At 54.1% G+C, this 25,342-nt stretch overlaps 1 protein-coding gene across 2 annotated transcripts in view; it reads right to left on the bottom strand.

Moving 5' to 3' along the window:
- SFXN5 (sideroflexin 5) overlaps positions 1-25,342 on the bottom strand; it is a 93,718-nt gene that overhangs the window by 56,856 nt on the left and 11,520 nt on the right. For both annotated transcript variants that reach the window (XM_063401241.1, XM_063401243.1), the window contains exons 3-5: positions 17,713-17,790; positions 3,709-3,735; positions 1,579-1,633 (exon numbers count right to left, since the gene is read on the bottom strand). In XM_063401241.1, coding sequence (XP_063257311.1) covers positions 1,579-1,633; positions 3,709-3,735; positions 17,713-17,790 — 160 coding nt within the window. The remainder of the gene's footprint in view (positions 1-1,578; positions 1,634-3,708; positions 3,736-17,712; positions 17,791-25,342) is intronic.

The following is a 25,342-nucleotide window of genomic DNA, read 5'->3' as shown; positions in this document are numbered from 1 at the left end:
GACATCCTGGAACTGCAGCCTCCTCCTGCTCTTCCCACCCTTTATTTGCTTCTCAAGCTCTCCCAAGCCTTTTCCTCCAATTTTATTGAGCACCACAAAAATCAAACGCTTCCCATTTCTCCCCTGCTGCGGCTGCCAATTCCTGTGCTAATTATAATTCATCTCCCTGACTTCCACTAGAAGGTCTCAGAGCATTTTCCCGATATTACTGAATTAACTTCCTGGATCCAACTTACAACCAAAAAGGGCAAAGACCTGCGAGGAGGAAAAACGTGGAAGACAAACACAGGACGAGGCAGCAAAGCAGAGGGACCTGGCTGCTGTCCCCCCATGTCACCCTCAGTGTCACCCCCCAAGAACTGAGCACCCCAACCCTGCTCGTTTTGCCCAAACCAGTGAGGATGTTCCACCAAACCACGGGAAAGGTCCTGTTTGCTTAAACAGAGCTGCTGGAGGAGCACCAGGGCTGCACTGGCACTCCCGGAGGGGATGCTGGGGACCTGAGCACCAAAGAGGGCAGGGGAGGCAATTTTTAATCAGTAAACAGCTCATTAAGGCACAGAGAAGCTGTTCCCTCCTGGAACCCCAGTGCTGGGCTATGAGATATCATAACACATGGAAAAACCGGGATCATCCCATTCTTTCCTGGGGAACAAACCCCCCTCAGCCCCTCCTCGTCATCCCGTGAGGGCGGATCGAGCTGCTGAGCTGTACTTTACACCCTTGAAGCTGTGGGCAGCAAGTTTTGCCATTTACTGCGAAATTAAAATGCCTCAAATAATGACAGATCCCTCGAAAAATGCCAGAAAAGGCTCTGGCTGCGCTCCAGGTGAAATAGGAAGTGCCTGTCTCCTCCAGGGGGAAAGGAAAGGAGAAAGGAGAAAGGAGAAAGGAGAAAGGAGAAAGGAGAAAGGAGAAAGGAGAAAGGAGAAAGGAGAAAGGAGAAAGGAGAAAGGAGAAAGGAGAAAGGAGAAAGGAGAAAGGAGAAAGGAGAAAGGAGAAAGGAGAAAGGAGAAAGGAGGAAGGAGAAAGGAAGAAGGAAAAAAGGAAGAAGGAAAAAAGGAAGAAGGAAAAAGGAAGGAAGAAGGAAAAAAGGGGAAAAGTGGTAAAAAGGAAAAAAGGGAAAAAGGAAGCAGGAAAAAGGAAGAAGAAAAAAGGAAAAACAAAAAAAGGAAAAAGAAAAAAGGAAAAAAGGGGAAAAGGGGGAAAAAGGAAAAAAAAGGGAAAAAAGGGGAGAAAAAGGGGGGAAAGGGAAAAAAGGGAAAAAGGGGAAAAAAGGGGAAAAAGGGTAAAAAGGGGAAAAAGGGAAAAAGGGGAAAAGAAAAAAAGAAAAAAAGAAAAAAGAAAAAAAGGATAAAAGGAAAAAAAGGAAAAAAAGGGAAAAAAAAGGAAAAGGAAAATATTAAGCACTAGAAGTAGAATTTAGGATTTTCATTTTCCTTGCCTGCAAAGGGATTTTGGTGCTGGAATTCCTTCCTGATCTTGGTCTCAACGTTGACAAGATCCAATTCAAAAAGAGGAGACCCCCCCCCCAGTATTTTATCGAAATTCCAGGTGAATTCAGGGGATGAGGCGTACCTGACATCCGGAAAGGCATGAAGATGGTCTCGTTGGTGTCGGGGTGGATGATGGCCTGCAAGTGTCACCAAAGGGACACAGTGAGGGCACAGCAAGGCCACCCCCAGCCCGGACACCTCCCGTGAGCAGAGCCCCTGGAACTCCCCCGGCCGGGACCCTCCTGTGCCACAGCCCCAGCAAAACACTCTGTGCTCAGCAAAAAGCCTCCCCAGCACTGCCTGCCCCTCTCCTGGGGAAATTCTGCACCAGTTCAGCAGTTAGGAGGAGAGGATGGACCCTCATGCACAAAGGACTGACCCTCCCCAAACCCTCCCCAGCACTGCTTGGGGAAATTCTGCACCAGTTCAGCCTTTAGGGGGAAAGGATTGACCCTCACACACAAAGAGTGGCTCTTTCCTGGTTCTGTGTCCCCAAAAGCCACCCAGAGCTCTACCTGGACTGGGGAGGGAAAAGGAAAATTGTTTTCTGTCCCTGTCTGTTTTCAGCACCTCCATGGAGGCTGAAATGTCCTGGGTGGGGACGCTGGGGAGAGCCCTGGCTGTGGTGGAGGGGTGGAGAGGGCAGGGCTGTGGACCGGGGGGGATGAGGAGAAAAAAACCCTCCTCCTGCTGGGGGAGCAAAGGGGTCCAGGGGAAACCCTGAGGAGAAAAACCCCCTCATCCTGGTGGGGAGTGAAGGGGTCCAGGGGAAAGCCTGAGGCCCAAACACTATGGAGGGATCCACTTCAGGAACTTCCCCCCATCTCCAGGTGTGGGTCCCATTCCAGAACTTCCCCCCATCTCCAGGTGTGGATCCCATTCCAGAACCTCTCCCCATCTCCAGGTGTGGGTCCCATTCCAGAACCTCTCCCCATCTCCAGGTGTGGGTCCCATTCCAGAACCTCTCCCCATCTCCAGGTGTGGATCCCACTCCAGAACCTCTCCCCATCTCCAGGTGTGGATCCCATTCCAGAACTTCTCCCCATCTCCAGGTGTGGATCCCATTCCTGGAATTCTCCCCATCTCCAGGTGTGGATCCCATTCCTGGAATTCTCCCCATCTCCAGGTGTGGATCCCATTCCAGAACTTCTCCCCATCTCCAGGTGTGGATCCCATTCCTGGAATTCTCCCCATCTCCAGGTGTGGATCCCATTCCAGAACCTCTCCCCATCTCCAGGTGTGGGTCCCATTCCTGGAATTCTCCCCATCTCCAGGTGTGGGTCCCATTCCTGGAATTCTCCCCATCTCCAGGTGTGGATCCCATTCCAGAACCTCTCCCCATCTCCAGGTGTGGATCCCATTCCTGGAATTCTCCCCATCTCCAGATGTGGATCCCATTCCTGGAATTCTCCCCATCTCCAGATGTGGATCCCATTCCAGAACCTCTCCCCATCTCCAGATGTGGATCCCACTCCTGGAATTCTCCCCATCTCCAGGTGTGGATCCCATTCCTGGAATTCTCCCCATCTCCAGGTGTGGATCCCATTCCAGAACTCCTCCCCATCTCCAGGTGTGGATCCCATTCCAGAACCTCTCCCCACCTGCTCCAGCACGAGCTGGGACAGCACCAGGCAGCCCCAGCCCTCCCTGGATGGCCCCACAAGGGACACCCAAAAACCCCACCCTGCTCCCGGATTTTCCAGAAAATCCGCCCTTGGTGCGCACCCACAGCTCCTCAGCCAGCCCTGGAGATCCCAACCTCCCTAAAAATCCTGACCCTGCCTCACTGATGAGCTGCAGCAAAGCTCACTTGGCCCATTTTTACCCACATTTCCCCCCAAAATTTTCTGACAGGCCCAGGAGGCTGCACTGGAATTCACTGGGAAGGAAAAACCGATTCCCAAGGGATCTGGGACTGCGGGGAGGAAGGTACAGCACAGGCACAAACCTTCCCAAGGAACTGTCAAACTATTTGCAAAAAACTGGAGACAAGAGAGCTCTTGACTAGACAGGAAGGAGAAAATGAAGACATCAAAATATATAAATATATATAAAAAAAAAATCAGGCTCTTTGGTGGCAGAGTGTTCTCTGCATTTACATTTCCATGGGAAGGCAAAACAGCAACTGGCAAAGGGAATGAGGGAGGGCAGGAAAAAGCAGCAATACTTGAAAATAATAAGGAGAATTGAAAATGTTTTAAAAGTGTATTACCTGTTTGATTTTTTGAGCTCCCCACAGCTGGAAAAACAAAAGAGAAGATTAAATGTAAAAAAAACCCCAAAAACCCCAAAAACCCCAGTGTAGTTTTATCCCAAATATTCATCTTTTAGCTGCTGTTTTAAACAAACACAAGGGATTGGGACAAAAAACTCATTTTCTGCAGCCTGCCAGGGTGGATTTAAAGATCCTTTACACACCTGAGCTCCTTCACACCTGCGTGGGCAGCGAGGCCAGCAAGAGACAACATCAAACTTGTATTAAACAGGAAAAAAGAACAAGAACAGCCAGGCTCCAGAGCTTCCCAGATCCCAAATCCTCTGCTGCACCGAGATCTCAAGGTAAATTTAGCACAGCCTCTCCCTGGATGAGCTTCCTGCGGAAATCCAGCCCTGCTGGGAAACAAAGGTGGGGCAAGCCCTGCAGGGAGCACAGGAGCTCTTCCAACAAACCCCGGGCTTCCAATAAATAGAATAAACAGCCACCAGTTCTCATTTCGAAATGAACCGGAAAATGCTCATGGAGAGGAAAAATCTCATTTAAAACTCTTCGCTGTTGCCTCCTGGCAGCCTCAAAACCCCCAAACCTGGCTCAGAGTGTGGGGCTGGATGAGCAGCGAGGCACAAACATCCTCTGGGAGGTGCAGGTGGAGACGAGCAGGAGACACCAGCCCCAGGCACAGCCCTGGAGTTCGCCCTTCCTTCTCAAAGGCAGAGGGGTTTCCTCCACAAGTGACACCTAAACCCAGATTACAACCTCCAAACCACCAAAAGCTGATGTGCACCATTCCAGAGGCGGGTGGGAAGCCAGGACTCTGAAATGTCCCAGCACACGCTGGGTTCTGCTGTTAAAATCTCCTCATCAGCCCTGGCACCTCTGCCTGGGTTTGTTCTTCCCTCAGGTACTTGGAGCTGCAAATCCACCCTTTAACCTCCATTTAAATTTAAAAAACACAGATTTTCTGCGAGCCAGGAGCCTGGCTGCTTCCCTGGCAAGGCTCCTTTGCCAATCTTTCCCCACCCTCGTGGCTCTTTTACTTCTCTCCAATTTATCAACATCCTCTCGAGTGGAGGCCGCCAGGAACCAGGGGAATTATTCCAAGGAGAGTTGTGCCGGCGCCAATCCCGGGGCAGGAGAACCTGGGGAGTTCTGCTCCTGCTGCTGCCGAATCCCAGGATGGTGATGGCTCTTTTTGGCTCGTGATTTACCCACCAAAAGCCGCCCAGGGCTGGGGCACACCCTGCAGATCAGGAGTTCGCCCTGCTCTGCTCATCACTGCCAGGCTGTTGCTGAAGCCTCGTCCCTCAGCCCAGGATTATTGCCATTCCCAAACACAAATCCATTTAAATGCTGTCAGAACAGGGTCATTAATCTGCTATAAATTGCATTAATTGACCCGCTGATACCAACCACCCCAAATTTCACTCCCAGTTCATCTCACGCTCCAAAATGAAGCCCTGTGATGAACTCCACTGCTTGTGGTGAGGACCTGAAGAGCTCAGTGGCACATACACACGGGCTTTTTCCTGAGGAAAAATTCCCTTTCCAAGGGAAATCCTCATCCCCCCTTTTCCAGGTGGAACACAGAGGTTGGGGGACACAAGGACAACCCTTGTGGGTGGTAAAGGCCAAGGGGTCTAAATCCCAAAGGCCAAAGGGAGGAGGCTGCACGTCCTGACAGCCACAGGACTCTGCCTGCCCGGCTGCAGAACCCCCAGGGGGTGAAGGTGGAATTCCTGGGTGCCTTCCCAGCACATCCCAGTGACCCCACAGCCCCTTGATCCGGGCTGGGAAACAGAACCAGGATTTTCCTCGCCAACTGCAGGCACCGACACCAGCAAAAAGGAAGAGGGATGGTTTCTGAGCCAGCACGAGGGCTTTTTTGGTCAAATTCTCTAATTTCATTAATTGATCCCAATATTTATGCCTTTCCCTGCTGCAGTGCAAATATTGTTAGAACACGCGGTTTCATTACTTCTCCGAAAGAGACTTCACAAGATGCACCTGATGAGTCACCTCAGGATCCTGCCAGCTCATTTTCACTTCTTTCTCCTCTAATTCCAGTTCTGTCTGCAGCGTTTTCCAGCAGCTCCAGCTCCCTGACGGGTCCTGCCAGCCCGGGGCTCCCTCGGGAGGGGAGCCTGGCTCTGCTGGGATTTCATTCCTGCCCTCTCCAGCTGTCCTGGGGGAACAGCCACGGTTCCACTCACTGGGAACTGGGGAGTGTCCTCTGGAGCACAGGGAAGCACCCCGGGTGCGTGCAGGGTGTCTGGTTCCAGTCCAGGATTGCTGGATGTGATCAGCCTGATCAGGAGGGCTCCAGGGATGGAGGATTTCCCTCGGAGCTCACAGGGGCTCTTCCTCCCTTCCTTTGGGGTGGATGACACCAGGGAAGAGCAGGGGGCTGGAGCAGTGTTATCCCAGTATTCCACTCTCACCTGCAGCCCCAGCAGGCAGGAATGGGCACTGTTCTCCAGCCTGTGGCCACCACAGCTCCCCTAGGTCAGGTCAGGGGGAGACCACATGGTCCATGCAGGACCATTCCTGCACCAGGAGGAATCAGCTCCAGGCTCTGCACACGTGGGCTCACCTCCACCGTTTCAGGGCTCCTGGAAGGGATTCCCAACCGTCCCTCCCAGGATTCTGATTTTTCTACAGTTTTTTTGGGGAAGAGTCACCGCTTTTGGCACCGCCTGCAGCAGAGTCTCAAAGCCCTGAGCTCGGGGGTCCCAGCACGGGGAGGAGCTGGAGCTGCTGCAGAGAGCCCAGAGGAGGCACCAGGATGATCCCAGGGATGGAGCAGCTCTGCTGGGAGGAAAGGCTGGGACAGCTGGGAATGTTCACTGGAGAGGAGAAGCTCTGGGAGGACCTCACTGTGACCTTCCAGGACCTGAAGGGGCCAACAAGAAACGTGGAAAGGGACAAATTCCAAGGGCTGGAGGGACAAGACACAGGGATTGGCTGGAATTCTCAGATTTGCTGTGGCTGCCCCTGGATCCCTGGCAGTGCCCAAGGCCAGGCTGGATCCACCTGGGAGAGTGGGAGGTGTCCCTGCCATGGCAGGGGTGGCACTGGGTGGCCTTTGAGGTCCCTTCCATCCCAAACCATTCCAGGATTCTGGGATTTTATGAACTCAGGAGCTGAATTCAGTTATCCAGAAACATCACCTTAAATATCATTCTGATGTTCAAGGCAGGGTCTCAAAGACCACCAGAATCTGAAGAGAACCAAAGCTGTGGTGAGGAGATGGAGACTGGAATAACTCTTGGGAATAGATGTGATCTTTGCTTGTCAGGACATTCATTAGCAATCCTTATTTAGCAGCAAAATTGCAGCTTAGAGATAGTTTAAAAAAAAAAAAAAGAATTTATTTAAAGAATCCATCCAGCCCCAATCTCTTCACCAACACCTGTCACTATAAAAGCAGCACGGAGGGTTCCAGTTCTCCTTAATGGATGAGCCTCCTCCTATTAAACACGGGAACATTTCACAGTCCTGCACTCAGAGCCGGAATTTATTTGTCACCCTCACCATAAAAATCTTCTGCCTTGTTTCTAATCCAAACCAGTCCTCCCTCAGTTTAAAGCCACCTGGAGCCACCCTCTGAGAACTGATCCCAAATCTGTGGTGCCTGCCCTGGCTGTGCCACACCAGGAATAACTCCCTGGAGAAAAGCCCTCATTAATCACTCATTAATCACTCCTCATGACAAGGCACAATTATAGCCAAAGAACTAATTAGGAGTCACAGGGTAGATGAGCCCAACACGGGAAGGAAAACCCAGAGGTTTAAGTCCTGCAGAGACCCCTTAGTGGAGCCTGCCCGGGTTAGATTTTGCACCATTACACAACAAAATCCCCTTTGGAGGGACGGGGCTGGAGAGGAAATCATTGAAAAACGAGTATTTTGAGTGAATTTATTTCATCTGTCGAGCCAGTTCCATTCCCAAGGCTGTTCCCTTCCTGCTCCACCAGGGACGTTCTCACCTTCCACAGGCCCCGCCTGCACCCGGGAAATGCGGATTTTAACGAGGTAACAGCGCCGAGTTTGCACCCCGTCAGGAGCTGCCAGTGGTTTCACACTCCGGGGGCCGGGAGGTTTATTAAAGCACAGCTCGGATCAGCCAGCCCACACTGAATTCCAAATATTGGGTGGTGCAGGACGTGGGATGCAGCAAAGCTCCTCCTGAGCACACCCAGCTCCCTTCCCTGCCCTTGGGAGGGACAGCCTCCGCTCCAGATGTGCTTTCCCAATAATTCCAGTTGTTTAAACGACTGAAATAAGGAGGGGGAAAACAGCCCAACTCCAGCTGCTCACAGATGTGAATCTGCTGTCTGGCATTCCTGATAAACCTGGAAAACGGGATAACTCCATCTTATGTCTCTTCTTGTTCCTCACAGGGAATCTCTGGAGTTTTTACAGCCCTGCTCCTAAAATCCTTGCGTTAGAAAGGTTTTGGTTCTTCCGGACACAAAGCTCACCTGACCCACGAGTGGGGTGAATCACAAAGGGCTCTGTTCATTTTCTGCCCCTCCTGGCACTGAAATGTGTCAGCACCGGAGGCACCTCAGGCTCACCTCGGATGCCAAAGGAAAACTCCTTTGCCACTCTGAGCCTTGTTGAGCCGCTGAGTGGAATCAGAGGATCAGGGAATTGTTCAGGTTGGAAAAGATTTAAGGCAATCACAAAGCCCAACCATCCCCAGCACTGCCCAGGCCACCACTGCCCATGTCCCCAAGTGCCACATCCACACAGCTCTGAAATCCCTCTGGGGACGGACACTGCACCCCTGCCCTGGGCACTTCCAATACTTCACCACCCTTTCCATGCAGGAATTTCCCCAATATCCCCCCTAAGCCTCCTTTTCTGCAGGCTCAGCCCCTTCCCAGCTCCCTCAGGGATTCTCCAGCCCCTTCCCAGCTCCCTCAGGAATTCTCCAGCCCCTTCCCAGCTCCCTTCCCTTCCCTGGACACCTCCAGCCCCTCCAGGGCTCTCCAGAGCTGCCCCAGCAGTGCCAGCACAGGGGACGGGCACTGCCCTGGCCCTGCTGATTCCCAGCACCAGGAGCTGCTGGCAGATCCCAAACCAAGCGTGGGCGGAACCAGAACCGAGTCCCCACGGATAAAACCAGGCAGCTCTGAAATAACACGGTGCAGCCTCCCCGCACTCAATAAACATTAACTAATTAATCTTGCCAGCACTCTCCTGGAAAGACTTCAGCAGAGTGAGAATCATTCACTGGAAGCCATCACTGCACAGCCTTGGGAAGGGCTTGGATAGCGCAGGAATCCTGGAATGGTTGGGGTTGGATGGGACCTTCGGGGTGTCCAGCCCCTGCCCGGGGCGCCCTAACCCAGCCCGGGCTGCTCCAGATCAGATCTGTTCCATCTCATTTTAGCCACGCCAGGCTGGCACATGTCACCTGCTCCGTGACCCGGCGGTGGCTCGGGATGACTCCCGAATTCCCGGGCTGTGGGGATGGACCAGAGCGGGTTTGTGACTGAGGAGGAGCAGCAGGAGCAGCACCCGGGATCAGCAGGGGCATTTACAGCTCCCTCCGTGCCCTTGTGCTCTGAAACGATGCCCGAACCCCACTGGTGTCAGTGACACCGAGAAGAGAGGACAGAAACCCCGGGCCAGCCCTGGGCCCGGCCAAGGGGCACTTTCCTAAAGGGAGCAGCAGGACAAGGACACATCCCGGCTCCATCGCGTCCTGCGGGAGACCGGAGCGGGGAGAAATTACAGTTTACTGCAAATGGGCCTCTTCGCTCTTCATCAACACTGCCAGGAAAAGCCATTACTCCCCAAAAGGGAGGCTCTTTAGTCCCTGATGGATTCATTGTCCTCTGCTGTGTCTGCGGCAGCGTGAGCGGCTCTCCCCGCTGCTAACCTGATTGAGGCAGGAACACAGCGATAAATACGCGCCCATTAGGGCGGGAGCCTCTTTTCACCTCGCCGAGCCTCACGGGGGAGAAATGAAACAGTTTCCAAGCAGCAAGTTGCCAAAAGTGCACTCGGAGAGGCTGAGGAGTGAGAAGGCACAAGTGACACGGCACAGCGCTGGCAGGCGGGGCTGGCGGGGGAACAGCGGGGTCTGTCTGTCTGTCTGTCTGTCTGCGAGGGACCCCGGCACTCGCCTGCGGCTGCTTCCGAGTTTTTTTCCCCTTTTTTATTCTCCCCCTGATGCTGAGGGGTGAAGCTGAAGGTGCAAAATCAGTGAGCGAGCTGGGTCGGCGCTCCGGACTGCCCACAAATTGGTGTTCCTGCATTTTGACAGGGTGCGGGTAAATTCCTGCATTTTGTCAGGAAGTGCAGGTGAATTCCTGCATTTTGGAGGGGGTGCAGGCAAATCCCTGCATTTTGGCAGGGGGTGCAGGTAAATTCCTGCATTTTGGAGGGGGTGCAGGTGAATTCCTGCATTTTGACAGGGGGTGCAGGTGAATTCCTGCATTTTGACAGGAAGTGCAGGTAAATTCCTGCATTTTGACAGGAGGTGCAGGTGAATCCCTGCATTTTGACAGGAAGTGCAGGTAAATTCCTGCATTTTGGCAGGGTGCAGGTAAATTCCTGCATTTTGACAGGAGGTGCAGGTGAATTCCCGCATTTTGACAGGGGGTGCAGGTGAATTCCTGCATTTTGACAGGAGGTGCAGGTGAATTCCTGCATTTTGGCAGGGGGTGCAGTGAACACCCACTGAGATGGACAGGCAGGGTTCCGGGGAGCTGTGCTGGGCCGGGTGACCTCCCCCGGCCCTCTCCAGCCTACGATCCTGCAGCAAACAGGGGGACGTGCATCAGAAATCCCAAAGCCGGGGTCTGATAGCTACAGGGGTTTAGTCAGCCAGGACCCGCGGCTCAGGGTGTTTATTGCCCGTTCTATACTCCCTGGGTTGATTTCCAGCCTCCCCGCCAGGTTCAGCAGCTCGGGCTGGTTCCTGTTGGGGACCCCAGCCCTGATCCCACCCCTGGCACGGCAGAGCCGGCAGGGAGAGCAGGGGAAGCAGAGCCAGGACCTGCAGCCTTTAGGGGAGGGGGAAAGGAGCTGGAGCTTTTATTAGGCTCAGCTCCCTGGAGCAGCCAGCTGTGCCAGCGCCAGGCTCCGAGGTGGGAACACATGGCCGGGAGAAGGAGGCAGAGCCGTGGCACTGCTGCCAGGGCTTCACACCTCCCCTTCCCACGGCGTGGGCACGGAGCGCCGCCGTGCCAGCTCCCATCCGAACTGGGGAACGATGGAACGGCGGCACCCCGGCCCAGGGGTGCGGGTCAGGAACCAGCCCCACCCTGAAACCTCCCGTGGGCACCAGGACCCCAAAGCTGGCACGGGAAAGGCAGAGCTCCCCCCACAGAGCCTCCCCCTGCTGCCGTGTGCGGCTCTTTGCCTCTCTCTGCTGGCAGCAGTGCCCGTGGGAGCCCAGGGGAAAGCCCAGGGGACAGCCCAGGGGACAGCCCAGGGGAAAGCCCAGGGGACAGCCCAGGGGAAAGCCCAGGGGACAGCCCAGGTGCCAGCCCAGGTACCAGCCCAGGGACACAGGGCAGGGACCCAGCCCAGGGGACAGTCCAGGTGCCAGCCCAGGGACACAGGGCAGGGATACAGGGCAGGGACACAGCCCAGGGGACAGCCCAGGTACCAGCCCAGGGACACAGCCCAGGTGCCAGCCCAGGGACACAGCCCAGGTGCCAGCCCAGGTACCAGCCCAGGTGCCAGCCCAGGGACACAGGGCAGGGACATGGGAGTGAGGAACCTTCACCCCTGCATTCCTGGCACTGCACCCTGCTGCTGCTTTAGGTGCCACATTTTTAGGGTAGAGTGGCAGGAGCTACAAGTGAGGGCAATCAGGGCTTTGATCCCGTTTCCAGCAGCCCGCCAGCGTCCTGGGCTGCTGCTGGTCACTATTTGGGGCACTGACACCAAACCAGGAACTCAGCAGCTCTTCCTACCCCTGTTTCTAAGGCCAAAATTCAGCCTGCAAAGGGAAGAAAATGCAGTTCGAACATGGAATGACTGCAGGGAATTCCAGCTAAGGAAATTGAAGTATTCTGAGGGAAGAAGTGACAAACAAACCTCAAGTTCATCCTGAAATCTCCCCGGTGCTGACACCCACCTGCAAATCTTCCAAGGCTGATCTTTGGTGCCCTGAGCACATCCAAGGTTCCCCAGCCTCGGAAAGGGTTTTTCTGGAGCTCAGAAATCCCCCAGGAGAAGCAGCTGTGCCATGAAGAGCAGGGATTTGAGGATTTCAGCCCCTCTGGAGCCGGCAGCCGCCGAGTGCTGCTTGCCTCAACTTTCAGCAGTGCTGCCACACCAGCACCAATCTGTTCCCCCAGTCTGTGCTGGGCTCCTGGACAGGGAGGCAGAGGGACTCACACACAGAGGACACAGATCAACCCCACAGATGAGTGGGGGAAGCTGAGGGGAAAGGACAAAAGCCACACCATTGTGCCCTTTCGGTTTGAGGCTAAACCTCAGCACCAGCACTCCCAAAGCAGGGGAAAAGGCCGCGTTTAAGCAAGCTGGCTCTTCATCCTTGTTTACCAGGCTGGTATCTCACAGCCCTTGCTGTCAGGGGAGGAACCGTTCCCTCAAATGAAACCTTTTCCCTCCAGCGGAGATTCCCTCCAGGAGGCAGTTTGGGGAATTGCCTGCCCTGCCTGCAGTGCAATTGGATACGTTACAGTCTCTGCCTTCTGCTGCAAATTGGCTCCAGAGCCCTCGTGAGTGTCATTTGCACCTTCCCACTCGCAGCAGCCACCGGGGCTCCGTGGGGACACAGCCTGCCAGCCCCGGGAGCAGCCCCGGAGCGGCACGGAAACGGGCCTGGCACGGGGACATGGCACAGGGACATGGGACAGGGGGACATGGCACGGGGACATGGCACGGGGGGACATGGGACAGGGGGACATGGGGTAGGGACATGGCGTGGGGACATGGGATGGGGGGACATGGCACGGGGACATGGCACAGGGACATGGCGTGGGGACATGGCACGGGGGGACATGGCATGGGGACATGGCACAGGGACATGGCGTGGGGACATGGGACATGGGGACATGGCACGGGGACATGGCTTGGGGACATGGCACAGGGACATGGCATGGGGACACGGCACAGGGACATGGCACAGGGACATGGCACTGGGGACAGCACAAGGGGACATGGTGTGGGAACATTGCACGGGGATATGGCACAGGGGGACATGGTGTGGGGACATGGCACGGGGGACAGCACGGGGACACGGCACAGGGACATGGCACAGGGAACTTGTATGGGGACCTGGTATGGGGATATGGCATCGGGACCTGGTATGGGGACTTGGCATGGTGACCTGGCATGGGGACACCCAGGGCAGGGACATCCAGCACAGGGAGGGACCCTCAGCACATCCCACTGCCCGTCCCTGAGGAATTCCTCAGGAATACTCAGGGACTCTCAAAGGAGCCCCCTGGGCGAGTGGGAATTGTCCCTGCCCATGGCAGGGGTGGCACGGGGTGATCCTTAAGGTCCCTTCCAGCCCAAACCAGTCTGGGATTCTGGGATCCCGGGGTTCAATGAGGAGCACAAAGTGCAAAGAGTGAAGGGCTCTTTACAGAAGGGCAATAACAGAGCCAGGAGCTGCTGCAGGGCTGGAGCCCCTCTGCTCTGGAGCCAGGCTGGGAGAGCTGGGAATGTTCCCCTGGAGAAGGGAAAAATCCAGGGACACCTCAGAGTCCCTGAAGGGGCTCCAGGAGAGCTGGGGAGGGACTGGGGACAAGGCCTGCAGGGACAGGACACAGGGAATGGCTCCCACTGCCAGAGGGCAGGGATGAATGGGATCTGGGGCAGGAATTGTTCCCTGGCAGGGTGGGCAGGCCCTGGCACAGGTGCCCAGAGCAGCTGTGGCTGCCCCTGGATCCCTGGCAATGCCCAAGGCCAGGCTGGACACTGGGGCTGGAGCAGCCTGGGACAGTGGGAGATGTCCCCGCCATGGCAGGGGTGGCTCTGGATGGGATTTAAGGTCCCTTCCATCCCAAAGCATTCCAGGATTCCATGAATGCAACACCTGCAGAGCTGGAGAAGGTGGTACAGAAATGCTGGAGCAGTTCCTCCCATCAGCACAAACCCTGCACGTTCCCTTTCCCTCCCCAGCTCCCTTCCCAGGGTCCCTTTTCCCACCTTCCCCTTTCCCTTCCCAGCTGCAGCGCCTCCACCCCAGGCTCTGCAGGAGCCCCAGGAGGACACACACAGCCAGGGAAGAGGAATTCCACCAAGCCCAACAACTCTCCTGTGCTTTTCACAGCAAAAACGTCTAAATTTCTAAAGCTTCTAAACCCTGCTGAGAAACTGCTGTTGTTTCCATCAAACATTTCTGGATCCACGGAGTTCCAGCACCCAAATTCCCACCCCCAGGAGACCAAACCTCCTCAAGGCCATCAGGGGCTTTCTCCTCCAAACACCTTCTCTGACCCTCCTCAAATATTTAACCCACACAACCAAGAGAGCACAAAACCACCCCAGACAGATGCATCACCAAAGTTAACTTTTCATTTCTAGAAAAACTTAGGAAATCCTGCTGGAGAGGGGGATTAATGACAGTGTGGGTATTCCCACTGCACAGATTTTTTGGGGTTGGGGGCATTTTAACAAACACTCAGCTGCATATTTAATAAAAAACCAGCCTGGCTTTTAAATATTTCAATAAAAACTGGAGGAAATAAGCTCAGCTGCAGAAATGGTGTTTCCCTGCTCCACTGAATAAACACTGATCAAGCAGCTCTTTCTCCTGTGTTTTGCTGACCACATAATTGATACAGCCAGGCAAAAAATCCTGGTTTTAAAACATCTTTCTAATGTAGGAACAAACCCCACAGTCCCCCTCAATAAGGAGCTCTCAGCAGTGCAGCAGCTATCGACAGGTAAGAGATCAATTCTTCATTTTTGCTAATGAGGCCCCAGAAATGGGTTTTTCCCACCTTGGGTTAATGGCCACTTTGCTGAGCAGTGAAATCCAGTTCAGGAGGAGGAACTGGAGCCTCTGGGTGGGTGGGAGAGGTTGGAAGGGGCAGAGCTGCAGGAGCTGGCACGGCTGCTGCCCGGTGCTCCAGCACCCGTTCAGAAACGGGCTCAGAGCTGGTCCTGGGGAAGTGCTGAAAGCACAATTACGCCTCTTCAGAGGGGTTTTTTTTATCTTTAGATAGCCCATAACTGTTCCATTCCAGCTCATTTGGAAAAATCTGCCTGGGAAACGCAGCAGAGCAAGGCTGGTTCCACCAGAACCCTGTCAAGAAGCTGCGTGTGGAGGAGCTGCTTGCTGTGACATAGCTTTAGGCTCTGTGTTTTCCACTCCTCATGTGGTGAAACCAGCCCAGCAGGCGCCAGGGACTGCGCTGAGCTGCTGGGAGGCTGCAGCTCCTGCCATCCCCGCCGGGAGCCGCGGGATTGGGAGCGAGGAACGCGGGATTCGAGCTCTGTCAAACGCCAGAGAGCCGCAGCCCGCAGCCTGCTGAAGAGCTCTGTCAAAACAAGCCGTCTGCAGGGCTCCGAGCTGCCTCCGAGGGGGGAGCTGCTGCGTGCAAGGCTAATGCATTAAACTCTGCCCAGAGCCTGCTTTTTAAAGCCTGAGGAGGTGAGCACGATTCTCACACTGGCTCTGAGGCGCGGCGCGCTCAGACACCGCTTTTGGTGCCTTAGGACCTGGAGCAGAGACTGGGCAGAGCTGGAGGATAAAGCAGAGATTTATTGAAAGGCCTCTAGGATCCACCTTGGGCAGGACAAGAGCCTGGCCAGGGCTGCACCCAAGGGGGACCCAAAATGGACCCAAAATGGACCCAAAATGGGCACAAAATGGACCCAAAATGGACCCAAAATGGACACAAAATGGACCCAAAATGGGCACAAAATGGGCACAAAATGGACAGACAGTCACGAGGTCTCACCCTTTGATCAGTTCTGGTCCATTTGCACTTTGGGATTTCACTGTCCCATTGCAGCCCCAGGTGATGCAGTCCCATCCTTCCTGTTCCTCCCTCAGCCCCCCCTGTTTGTGCTTTTTGCCCTGCACACTTGTCCCAGCTGTCCTGGGTGTGCAGCAGGAGAAGGATTTGTTTTGTGTCCCTGCTGTGTGCAGAGCTGAGTGAGCCTGAGTGTGAGCTCAGAGCTGCCCCTGGGCACCACAGGGAATGCAGGGGAGGGAAAAGTGAAGGCATCATCAGAGGGGTTGGGGTGGTTTTGCTCCTGCAGGAGCCTGGGTGGAATTGCAGCAAGAGTGTTTAATAACTGCATTAATTAAACAAAACCACAGCGAGGGCTGAGCAGGCACCTCCACCCCTGGCAGTGCCCAGGGCTGGGTTGGACACTGGGGCTGGAGCAGCCTGGGACAGTGGGAGGTGCCCCTGCCACGGCAGGGGTGGGACAGCCTCAAGGTCCCTTCCATCCCAAACCATTCCAGGATTCCACGGGCACATCCCAGGCTGTGGGGTGTTGTCCCAGGAATGCTGTTCCAGCTGCTGGCAGAAAGGTGAGGATGGAGGGACTGGGACACAGCCACAGCTCTGGGGTGGCTGGAGCTGCCTTGGTGGCCCGGGGAGGGACCCTGCAGCAGCAGGTCCCGGTGCTCCCGTGCCCCTGGGGCTGCCTGGCTCCATGGAACAGGAGGGAAATCGGGCAGTAGAGTCATGGAATTGCTGGATTTCCACTGGGAACCTCCCAGCCTGCTCAGCCTCAGCCCCCTCTGCTGCTGTCCCCCACTGGAATTCTGAATGAACTCTGGGAAGAGCCTGGCTTTGTCACTCTGCAAAATGTAGGTCAAAAGTCTGCGTGGTTTGTCACAGAGAGTGGCTCCTGTGTCATCTGCCTCGGGCAGATGGAACTGAGTCACTGCTGCTGCCTCACTCCTGCTTCCCTCCCTTCCCAGCCCTGCAGCTTCCTCCTTCCCAACTCCTCCTTCCCAAATCCTCCTTCCCAACCATTCCTCCTTCCCAACCATTCCTCCTTCCCAACCATTCCTCCTTCCCAGCCCCTTCTCCTTCCCAGCACCGCAGCCTCCTCCTTCCCTTTCTCCTTCCCAACTCCTTCTCCTTCCCAACTCCTTCTCCTTCCCAACTCCTCCTTCCCAACTCCTCCTTCCCAACCATTCCTCCTTCCCTTTCTCCTTCCCAGCCCTTCTCCTTCCCAGCCTTTCTCCTTCCCAGTCCCGCAGCTTCCTCCTTCCCAACCATTCCTCCTTCCCAACCATTCCTCCTTCCCAACCATTCCTCCTTCCCAACCATTCCTCCTTCCCAACCATTCCTCCTTCCCAACCATTCCTCCTTCCCAACCATTCCTCCTTCCCAACCATTCCTCCTTCCCAACCATTCCTCCTTCCCAGCCCCGCAGCCTCCTCCTTCCCTTTCTCCTTCCCAACTCCTTCTCCTTCCCAGCCCTTCTCCTCCCCAGCCCCTCTCCCTCAGCTGCTGCTCGGAACAGGCAGTGCCATCAGGAGAGCAGCAGGCCAATGCCTTGTGACAATTCCCATTTATTTTTTATGGAAGCTGTGCCTCTCCCCAGCACAGCACCTACCACACCAGCTGCCCCTTTCCACACTGAACGGAGGTTTTAATTCCCTTCATTTTCCTCCTGTATTTGTCTTTGGTGAGAAGAAATCATCGCTTGTGAGCAGGGAAAAAAAAGTAAAAAGAGTTTTTTTGACTTGCAGGGTGTGGGGGAAAAGCTCCCCAGCACCTCCATCCCTGTTTATTTGGGATGACCACCACCACCAAAAGTCCAAAAAAAAGGACTTTTTTTGCTTTTAATTGTACTAGAAGTTTGTATTTTACCACAGAAACACCAACAACGTCCTTCAGCAGAGCCCTCCTGAACCCCCCCTCATCCTCCCCACTGAACTGCAGGAAGAAGTAAAAATTGAACATGAGAAATTAGGAATTCAGCAGTAGAAATTTAAGAGCAGAAATTAGGAATTCAGCAGTAGAAATTGAACAGGAGAAATTAGGAATTCAGCAGTAACAAATGAACATTTTTCCCCCTGACCTCTTTGTTGGTGACTCCTGGGGGCAGAGTGCCATGTTTGTAGTCCTCCAGCAGCTGCACCGCTTCCTTCAGGCGGCTCTGCAAGGGAACAGCAGCAGGAATCACCAATACAGAACCGTGGGGTCTGCCAGGAAACCACCCCAGGGAGCCCTGGATGGCACGGAAAGGACCTAAGGATCATCCAATTCTATCCCAGGGTGCATATTATTATTATTATTATTATTATTATTATTATTATTATTATTATTATTATTATTATTATTATTATTATTATTATTATTATTATTATTATTATTATTATTTCATAATATGTTATATTGTATTATATTGTATTATATTGTATTATATTGTATTATATTGTATTATATTGTATTATATTAAATTATATTAAATTATATTAAATTATATTAAATTATATTAAATTATATTAAATTATATTAAATTATATACATTGTATATTATTTTGTATTTTATATTTTATATTTTATATTTTATATTTTATATTTTATATTACATTATGTATTGTATTGTATTATATTACCTTATATTACATTACATTATATTACATTTATTACATTATATTACCTTATATCACATTACATTACATTATATCATATCATATCATATCCTAGCATAGCATAGCATCTCATATTATATGATATCATATTACATTCTATTACATTATCTATTTTATGTATTGCATTATATTAACTATTATTTATATTGTATTATATTAATTATATTTATTATCTCTCTTGCATTCCATTATATTAACTCCTATATTATCTATTATATTTAATACATATATATTAACTCCTATATTATCTATTATATTTAATACATATAACACATATAATAGATACTACACACATGCAATATTATATAGAGAATAGATAAAAGCAGACATGTATATGCATATCAATATATACCATTTTTTCTGGAAATAATATGTATTTCCATAGAATATAGGCATTTTTTGAAGTGTCAAACCCCTCCAGGGCAGAAACAGCCCTTCCCAAAGCCTCCTGCAGGCTGTCCCTCCTCCAGGGACACACCCTGGATCCACACCTCAGCCCAGCTCCCTGCCTGGGGCAGCTTCTCCAGCACCGGGGCCAGAGGACACCCCAGAAACATTCCAGAAACATCCCAGAAAATGGAATATTGTCCCCAGAGCTGCCCGGGGTGAGGGGGGCTCCTCTGAGAGCTCTGGGAGCCTCCCCAGCTCCTTAGGAGCGCTCATCCAGGGATGCAGGGAACCAGGGATGCAGGGATGCATGGAACCAGGGAACCAGGGATGCAGGGAACCAGGGATGCAGGGATGCAGGGAACCGGGGATGCAGGGATGCAGGGATGCAGGGAACTGGGGATGCAGGGATGCAGGGATGCAGGGATGCAGGGATGCAGGGATGCAGGGATGCAGGGATGCAGGGATGCAGGGATGCAGGGATGCAGGGATGCAGGGAACCAGGGATGCAGGGATGCAGGGAACCAGGGAACCGGGGATGCAGGGATGCAGGGAACCAGGGAACCGGGGATGCAGGGATGCAGGGATGCAGGGATGCAGGGATGCAGGGAACCAGGGATGCAGGGATGCAGGGATGCAGGGAACCAGGGATGCAGGGAACCAGGGATGCAGGGAACCAGGGATGCAGGGATGCAGGGAACCAGGGATGCAGGGATGCAGGGAACCAGGGATGCAGGGAACCAGGGATGCAGGGATCCAGGGAACCCTGCAGGGATGCAGGGATGCAGGGATGCAGGGAACCAGGGATGCAGGGAACCAGGGATGCAGGGATGCAGGGATGCAGGGATGCAGGGAAATTCCTTCCCTCCCTTCCCCACCCACATCAAAGAGACTCGGTTGTTTCCTGGGAAGCCCAAGCTGAAAGCAGCAATTAGTGAGTGACTGTTGTCCTGCAGACACTGCAGACACTGCAACAGGGGAACAGGGGAACAGAGGAACAGGGGGACAACAGAAGAGCCATTCCCATGCTTGGGATTTGATCCACGGCCCTTTCCCAGTGCCCGAGTCCACTCTGTCCCCTCATTCCCGGTGGATTCTGTGTTTTCCACCTCCTGGCAGGGATCAGCAGCTGCCCAGCAGAGCAGAGTCCGTGCAAACTCGAGGTTTGGCAGCAGCCAGGAACAACCTCAGCAAAAACCTCCATACCCTGGGAAAAAACACCCCCATTCCAGGCAAAACCCTCCATATTCCAGGCAAAAACCTCCATATCCTGGGCAAAAACACCTCTATTCCAGGCAAAAAACTCCATATCCTGGGCAAAAACCCCCCATATGCTGGGTAAAAACCTCCTTATTCTGGGCAAAAACCTCCATATTCCAGGAAAAAATCCTACATATTCTGGCTAAAAACCTCCATGTTCTGGGAAAAAAAACTCCACATCCTGGGCAAAATCCTCCATACTTTGAGCAAAACCCTCCATGTTCCGGACAAAAATCTCCATATCCTGGGCAAAAACACCCCTATTCCAGGCAAAAACCTCCATATTCTGGGCAAAACCTTCCATACTTTGGGCAAAAACCTCCCTATTGGGCAAAACCCTCCATATCCTGGGCAAAAATCTCCATATCCTGGGAAAAACCCTTCATATTCTGGGCAAGAACCTCCCTACTCTGGGCAAAAACCTCCCTATTCTGGGCATAAACCTCCATGTTCCAGGCAAAAATCTCCATATTCTGGACAAAATCCTCCCTATTCCGGGCCAAACCGTGGGCTCAGGGGTCTGTGGTGTCAGGGCTCACAGGCAGAGCCCCCAGCCCGTGTCACCACTCTGACCTAAGGGTGACAAATGTCCCAATTCCTGCCCTGTGTCTGGGAATGCTGGCCTGGACCTGGCTCCCTCTGGGGCCAGCCCACCCCAGCTCCAGGGCTGGGGGTCCCAGGAGGAGCTGCCCACCCCCCTTCTCCCACTGTTCCCAGCCTCGTGGTGGGATTGAAGGCACAGAATGAGCTGGAAGGGCTCACGAGGGTCACCAAAAGGGAGCTCCTGGGTCCCCAGAGCTGCTCTGGATCCCCCTCCCCTGCTGGCACCTTCATCCCACCCCAAAAGGGACCGGGCTGGGGAAGATCTCCAGGAACAGCACCCAAGGCCAGCATTAGCCCATATTTTAGTGGCAGGTATGAGCAATTCCTTTGGTTCTTCTGTTCCCATTTTCTTGGAGCATTGGAAAAGTCACAACCCCCAGAGCCATCACCTCCTCCAGGTGCTGGAGTATCAAACAGGGGCTGCTGGTGTCCAGAAATCTCCCAGGCCAGGCAATCCCATTCCACCCAAAACCCTGTGCCTTGCTCCAAAAATCAGCAAATTATTTCATGTATAAAAGCTTTCATGACTGGCTCAAAAAACCCCATCCACACTTGCTGAACCTGCCTTGAAAATCAAGCTTAGCTTAAGAAAAAATAACATGGAAGTGGTAGAGTGGATATTTCCTGCAGAGAGGTTGCATTTTTAAGAGAACAAACGTGTCCTGAATGCTTCCATGGGTAAGGGCAGGCACTGGGCATCCTTTCCCACATCCATCCAACATTCCTGACACAGAAATGAGCCCCCAGTTAAGCCAAGTGCTCCTGACTCTGGAGAAAAAAGGAGTTTTGAGCTGGGGTGGCATTTTCTGGAGATGCTGAAACATCAACTGTGTGAGGCCCTGTTCCTCCAGAAGGGTTTAGGAAATCCACAGGAGAAAAGCTGGCCCTGAGAAAGGCACAGGGAATGAAATCCAACACCAGGGACACACGGCCAGGGAATTCCTGCAAGACCCTCAGGGGCTGCGGCTGGAATGAGCAACCCGGTGCCCTGGGGAGGCTGAGCTGGAACAGGCTGGGCAGGAACAGAGGATAAAGCAGAGATTGATTGAAAGGCTTTAAGGGCACACCTTGGGCAGGACAAGAGCCTGGCCAGGGCTGCACCCAAGGTGGACACAAAATGGGCACAAAATGGGCACAAAATGGGCCCAAAATGGGCACAAAATGGACACAAAATGGGCACAAAATGGACAAATGGTCACCAAGTCTCACAGTTTGATCAGTTTTGGTCCATTTGCACTTTGGGGTTTCACTGTCCCATTGCAGCCCCAGGTGATGCAGTCCCATCCTTCCTGTTCCTCCCTCAGCCCCCCCTGTTTGTGCTTTTTGCCCTGCACACTTGTCCCAGCTGTCCTGGGTGTGCAGCAGGAGAAGGATTTGTTTTGTGTCCCTGCTGTGTGCAGAGCTGAGTGAGCCTGAGTGTGAGCTCAGAGCTGCCCTGGGCACCACAGGGGCTGAAATACAGGGAAGGGAAATCTGAAGGATTTCACTGAAATCGCTGAAATCAGTGAATCCACTGAAATCACTGAATCCACTGAAACCGCTGAAACCGCTTAAACCGCTGAATCAATCCACTGAAACCTCTGAAACCTCTGAAACCTCTGAAACCACTGAAACCACTGAAATCACTGAAACCTCTGAAATCACTGAAATCACTGAAACCTCTGAAACCACTGAAAACTCTGAAACCTCTGAAACCACTGAAACCTCAGAATCCTCTGAAACCACTGAAACCTCTGAAATCACTGAAACCACTGAAACCACTGAAACCTCTGAAATCACTGAAACCACTGAAACCTCTGAAACCACTGAAATCACTGAAACCACTGAAACCTCTGAAACCTCTGAAACCTCTGAAATCACTGAAATCACTGAAATCACTGAAACCACTGAAATCACCTCCAAACGAACAGCAAGCAGCTCTGAATGGAGAGCTGCAGCAAGGCATGAATGGGGCCTGCTGCTATTTTTTCCCCCTTCTCTTGAGGAAATCTTAGTAGTTACTATAACAACCCTGGCCGGATCCCATCTTGTTTAGAATGGTAACAAACAGCAAACAAAAAGGCTCGGGCTCGCTTTTAAAATCGCAGTCTGCACAAACTCCCTCTCCCAGCTCCGTGGGACAGAGGGGAACTTTTGCAGAGAAAGGAGTCCTGCACCAGCACTGCCAGTGTGTCCTGAGGGGGACAAAAGAGCGGCACAGAAAGTGAACAAAAGTGTTAAACCGAGCTCAGGAGGTCCTTTCACGCGCCTCTGAGCTGCTCAGGTACTTCCAGCAAACACCCCCCTTCCCCAGCCTCCAAATTAGGGGAAAGACTCGGCTGCCTCCTATTCCTTCTGGAAAAGTCAAGCATGTTCTTTTAACCAGAACCTCAGAAAAAAAAAGAAAAGAAAGATAGGAGCAAACTTTACCACATGCAGCAGCTCTGAATGCCAAGCAGCTCGGCTCGCCGGCTTTCAGCACGGCGCGGCTCCACTGATAGCTGCTGATGTCTAACATTACACTTCAGCTCCTTTTTAACAGCAGAAACGAGGTCTGTCTGCAAGGTTGTGCTACTGTTTCAATATTTATTGTTGCTTGGTTTCTCTGCTGCTGTCTGTGGGATGAAGTGTCACTCGAGATTTTACAGCATCCCTGATTAAAAAAAACCCCACAACCACTTTTTTTTTTTCCTCCCAGAGTGTCTCATTCCTCCCATACCCCCTTTCCTCAGAAAAAACCTCGAGCACTTCTAGTGGTGGCTGCTGGGGTCTCAGCTCTCACAATAGGGTGCCAGACAGACCATCTGCACCCGGGGATGTTCTCGCAGAGCTCAGCCCTGCCAGCTCCCACCAGCTCCAGCAGCGCGGGGCAGCCCCTGCACCGGGCACGGCTGGGCAGGCTGGGCTGGGCTGGGCTGGGCTGGGCTGGGCTGGGCTGGGCTGGGCTGGGCTGGGCTGGGCTGGGCTGGGCTGGGCTGGGATGGGCTGGGCCGGGCTGGGCTGGGCTGGGCTGGGATGGGCTGGGCCGGGCTGGGCCGGGCTGGGCTGGGCTGGGCTGGGCAGGCTGGGCTGGACTGGGCTGGGATGGGCTGGGCAGGGCTGGGCAGGCAGGGCTGGGCTGGGCTGGGCTGGGCTGGACTGGGCTGGGCTGGGCTGGACTGGGCTGGGCTGGGCTGGGCAGGATGGGCTGGCAGGGCTGGGCAGGCAGGGCTGGGCTGGGCTGGGCTGGGCTGGGCTGGGCTGGGCTGGGCTGGGCTGGGCTGGCAGGGCTGGGCTGGGCTGGGTTGGGCTGGCAGGGCTGGGCTGGGCTGGGCTGGGCTGGGCTGGGCTGGGCTGGGCTGGGCAGGGCTGGGCTGGGCACAGCAGGGCAGGGTTGGGCAGGGCAGGGCTGGGCTGGGCAGGCTGGGCTGGGCTGGGCTGGGCTGGGCAGGGCTGGGCAGGGCTGGGCAGGGTTGGGCAGGGCTGGGCTGGGCTGGGCTGGGCTGGGCTGGGCTGGGCTGCCCTGGCAGGGCTGCCCTGGCACAGCTGCACAACACCCAGCTGGCATTACAGGGAATGCCCCCCAGCCCGGCTGTGGCTGTGCCACCACAGAATCACCAGGCTGGGAGAGACCTCCAAGGTCATTGAGTCCAACCCAGCCCCAGCACCTCAACTAAACCACAGCACCAGTGCCACATCCAGGCTTTTTTAAACACATCCAGGGATGGTGACTCCACCACCTCCCCGGGCAGGCCATTCCAGTACTTTATCACCCTTTCTGTAAAAACCTTTTTCCTAAAATCCAACCTGTATTTCCTTGGTGCAGCTTGGGATTGTGTCCTCTCGTTCTGTCAGTGCTGCCTGGAGAAAGAGACCGACCCCACCTGAGCACAGCCACCTTTCAGGGAGTCACAGAGAGTGATGAAGTCACCCCTGAGTCTCCTTTTCTCCAGGCTGAACACCCCCAGCTCCCCCAGTTGTTCCTCACAGGGTTGGTGTTCCCAGCCCCTCACCAGCCCCATTCCCTCCCCTGGATGTGCTCAAGGAGGCACAGCTGGGATGAGCCTCCACCCATGGGATCTCAGGCATGGTTTGGGTCCCAACCCTCCAGCCCTGTGCCAAGGGGCTCCTGGGCACAGCCTGGTGTCACCAGGGGCAGGGACAGCCCCTGCAGGGACCCTGTGGAGAGGGAGAGCACTGAACAAACCCCAGAGCTGCTGCACCCACCCCCAGCCCCTGAGTGGTGTGAGCAACACCCAGAACTGCTCAGGTTGGAAAAGCCCTCTGAGACCATCACAACCATCCCAGCACTGCCAGGGCCGCCACTGCCCCTGTCCCCAAGTGCCACATCCACAGGGATTTGAAATCCCCCAGGATGGGCACTCCAGACCTCTCTGGGCACCTCCAATCCCTGAGCCCCCTTTCCATGGGGAAATTCCTGCTGCTGTCCCCCCTCAGCCTCCCCTGGCCCAGCCTGGGGCCGTTCCCTCTCCTCCTGTCCCTGTCCCTGGGAGCAGAGCCCGACCCCCCCCGGCTGTCCCCTCCTGGCAGGGACTTGTGCAGAGCCACAAGGTCCCCCTGAGCCTCCTTTGCTCCAGGCTGGCGCTCAGGAGGAGAAAGAACAACCCCAGCAGGAGATGACCCCAGCCCTGGGCTGATGGCCACGACAGCACAGGGACGGCTGAGCTGGGTCCCAGGGACACCGCAGGCTGTGCAGAGCCGTCCCCAGCCCTGAGCTGCTCCCCGAGCCCTCACCTTGCCCCCCTGGCTGCAGGGCCGTGCCTGCCTGGCAGAGCCGTGCCTGGCTCCTCCTGGATCCCACGGGAGCTGCACATGGCTGGGAGC

Source organism: Prinia subflava, chromosome 7 (assembly GCF_021018805.1).
Source record: "Prinia subflava isolate CZ2003 ecotype Zambia chromosome 7, Cam_Psub_1.2, whole genome shotgun sequence".
In the NCBI taxonomy this organism is placed as follows: domain Eukaryota; kingdom Metazoa; phylum Chordata; class Aves; order Passeriformes; family Cisticolidae; genus Prinia; species Prinia subflava.
This window is presented reverse-complemented; position numbering and strand designations above follow the sequence as displayed.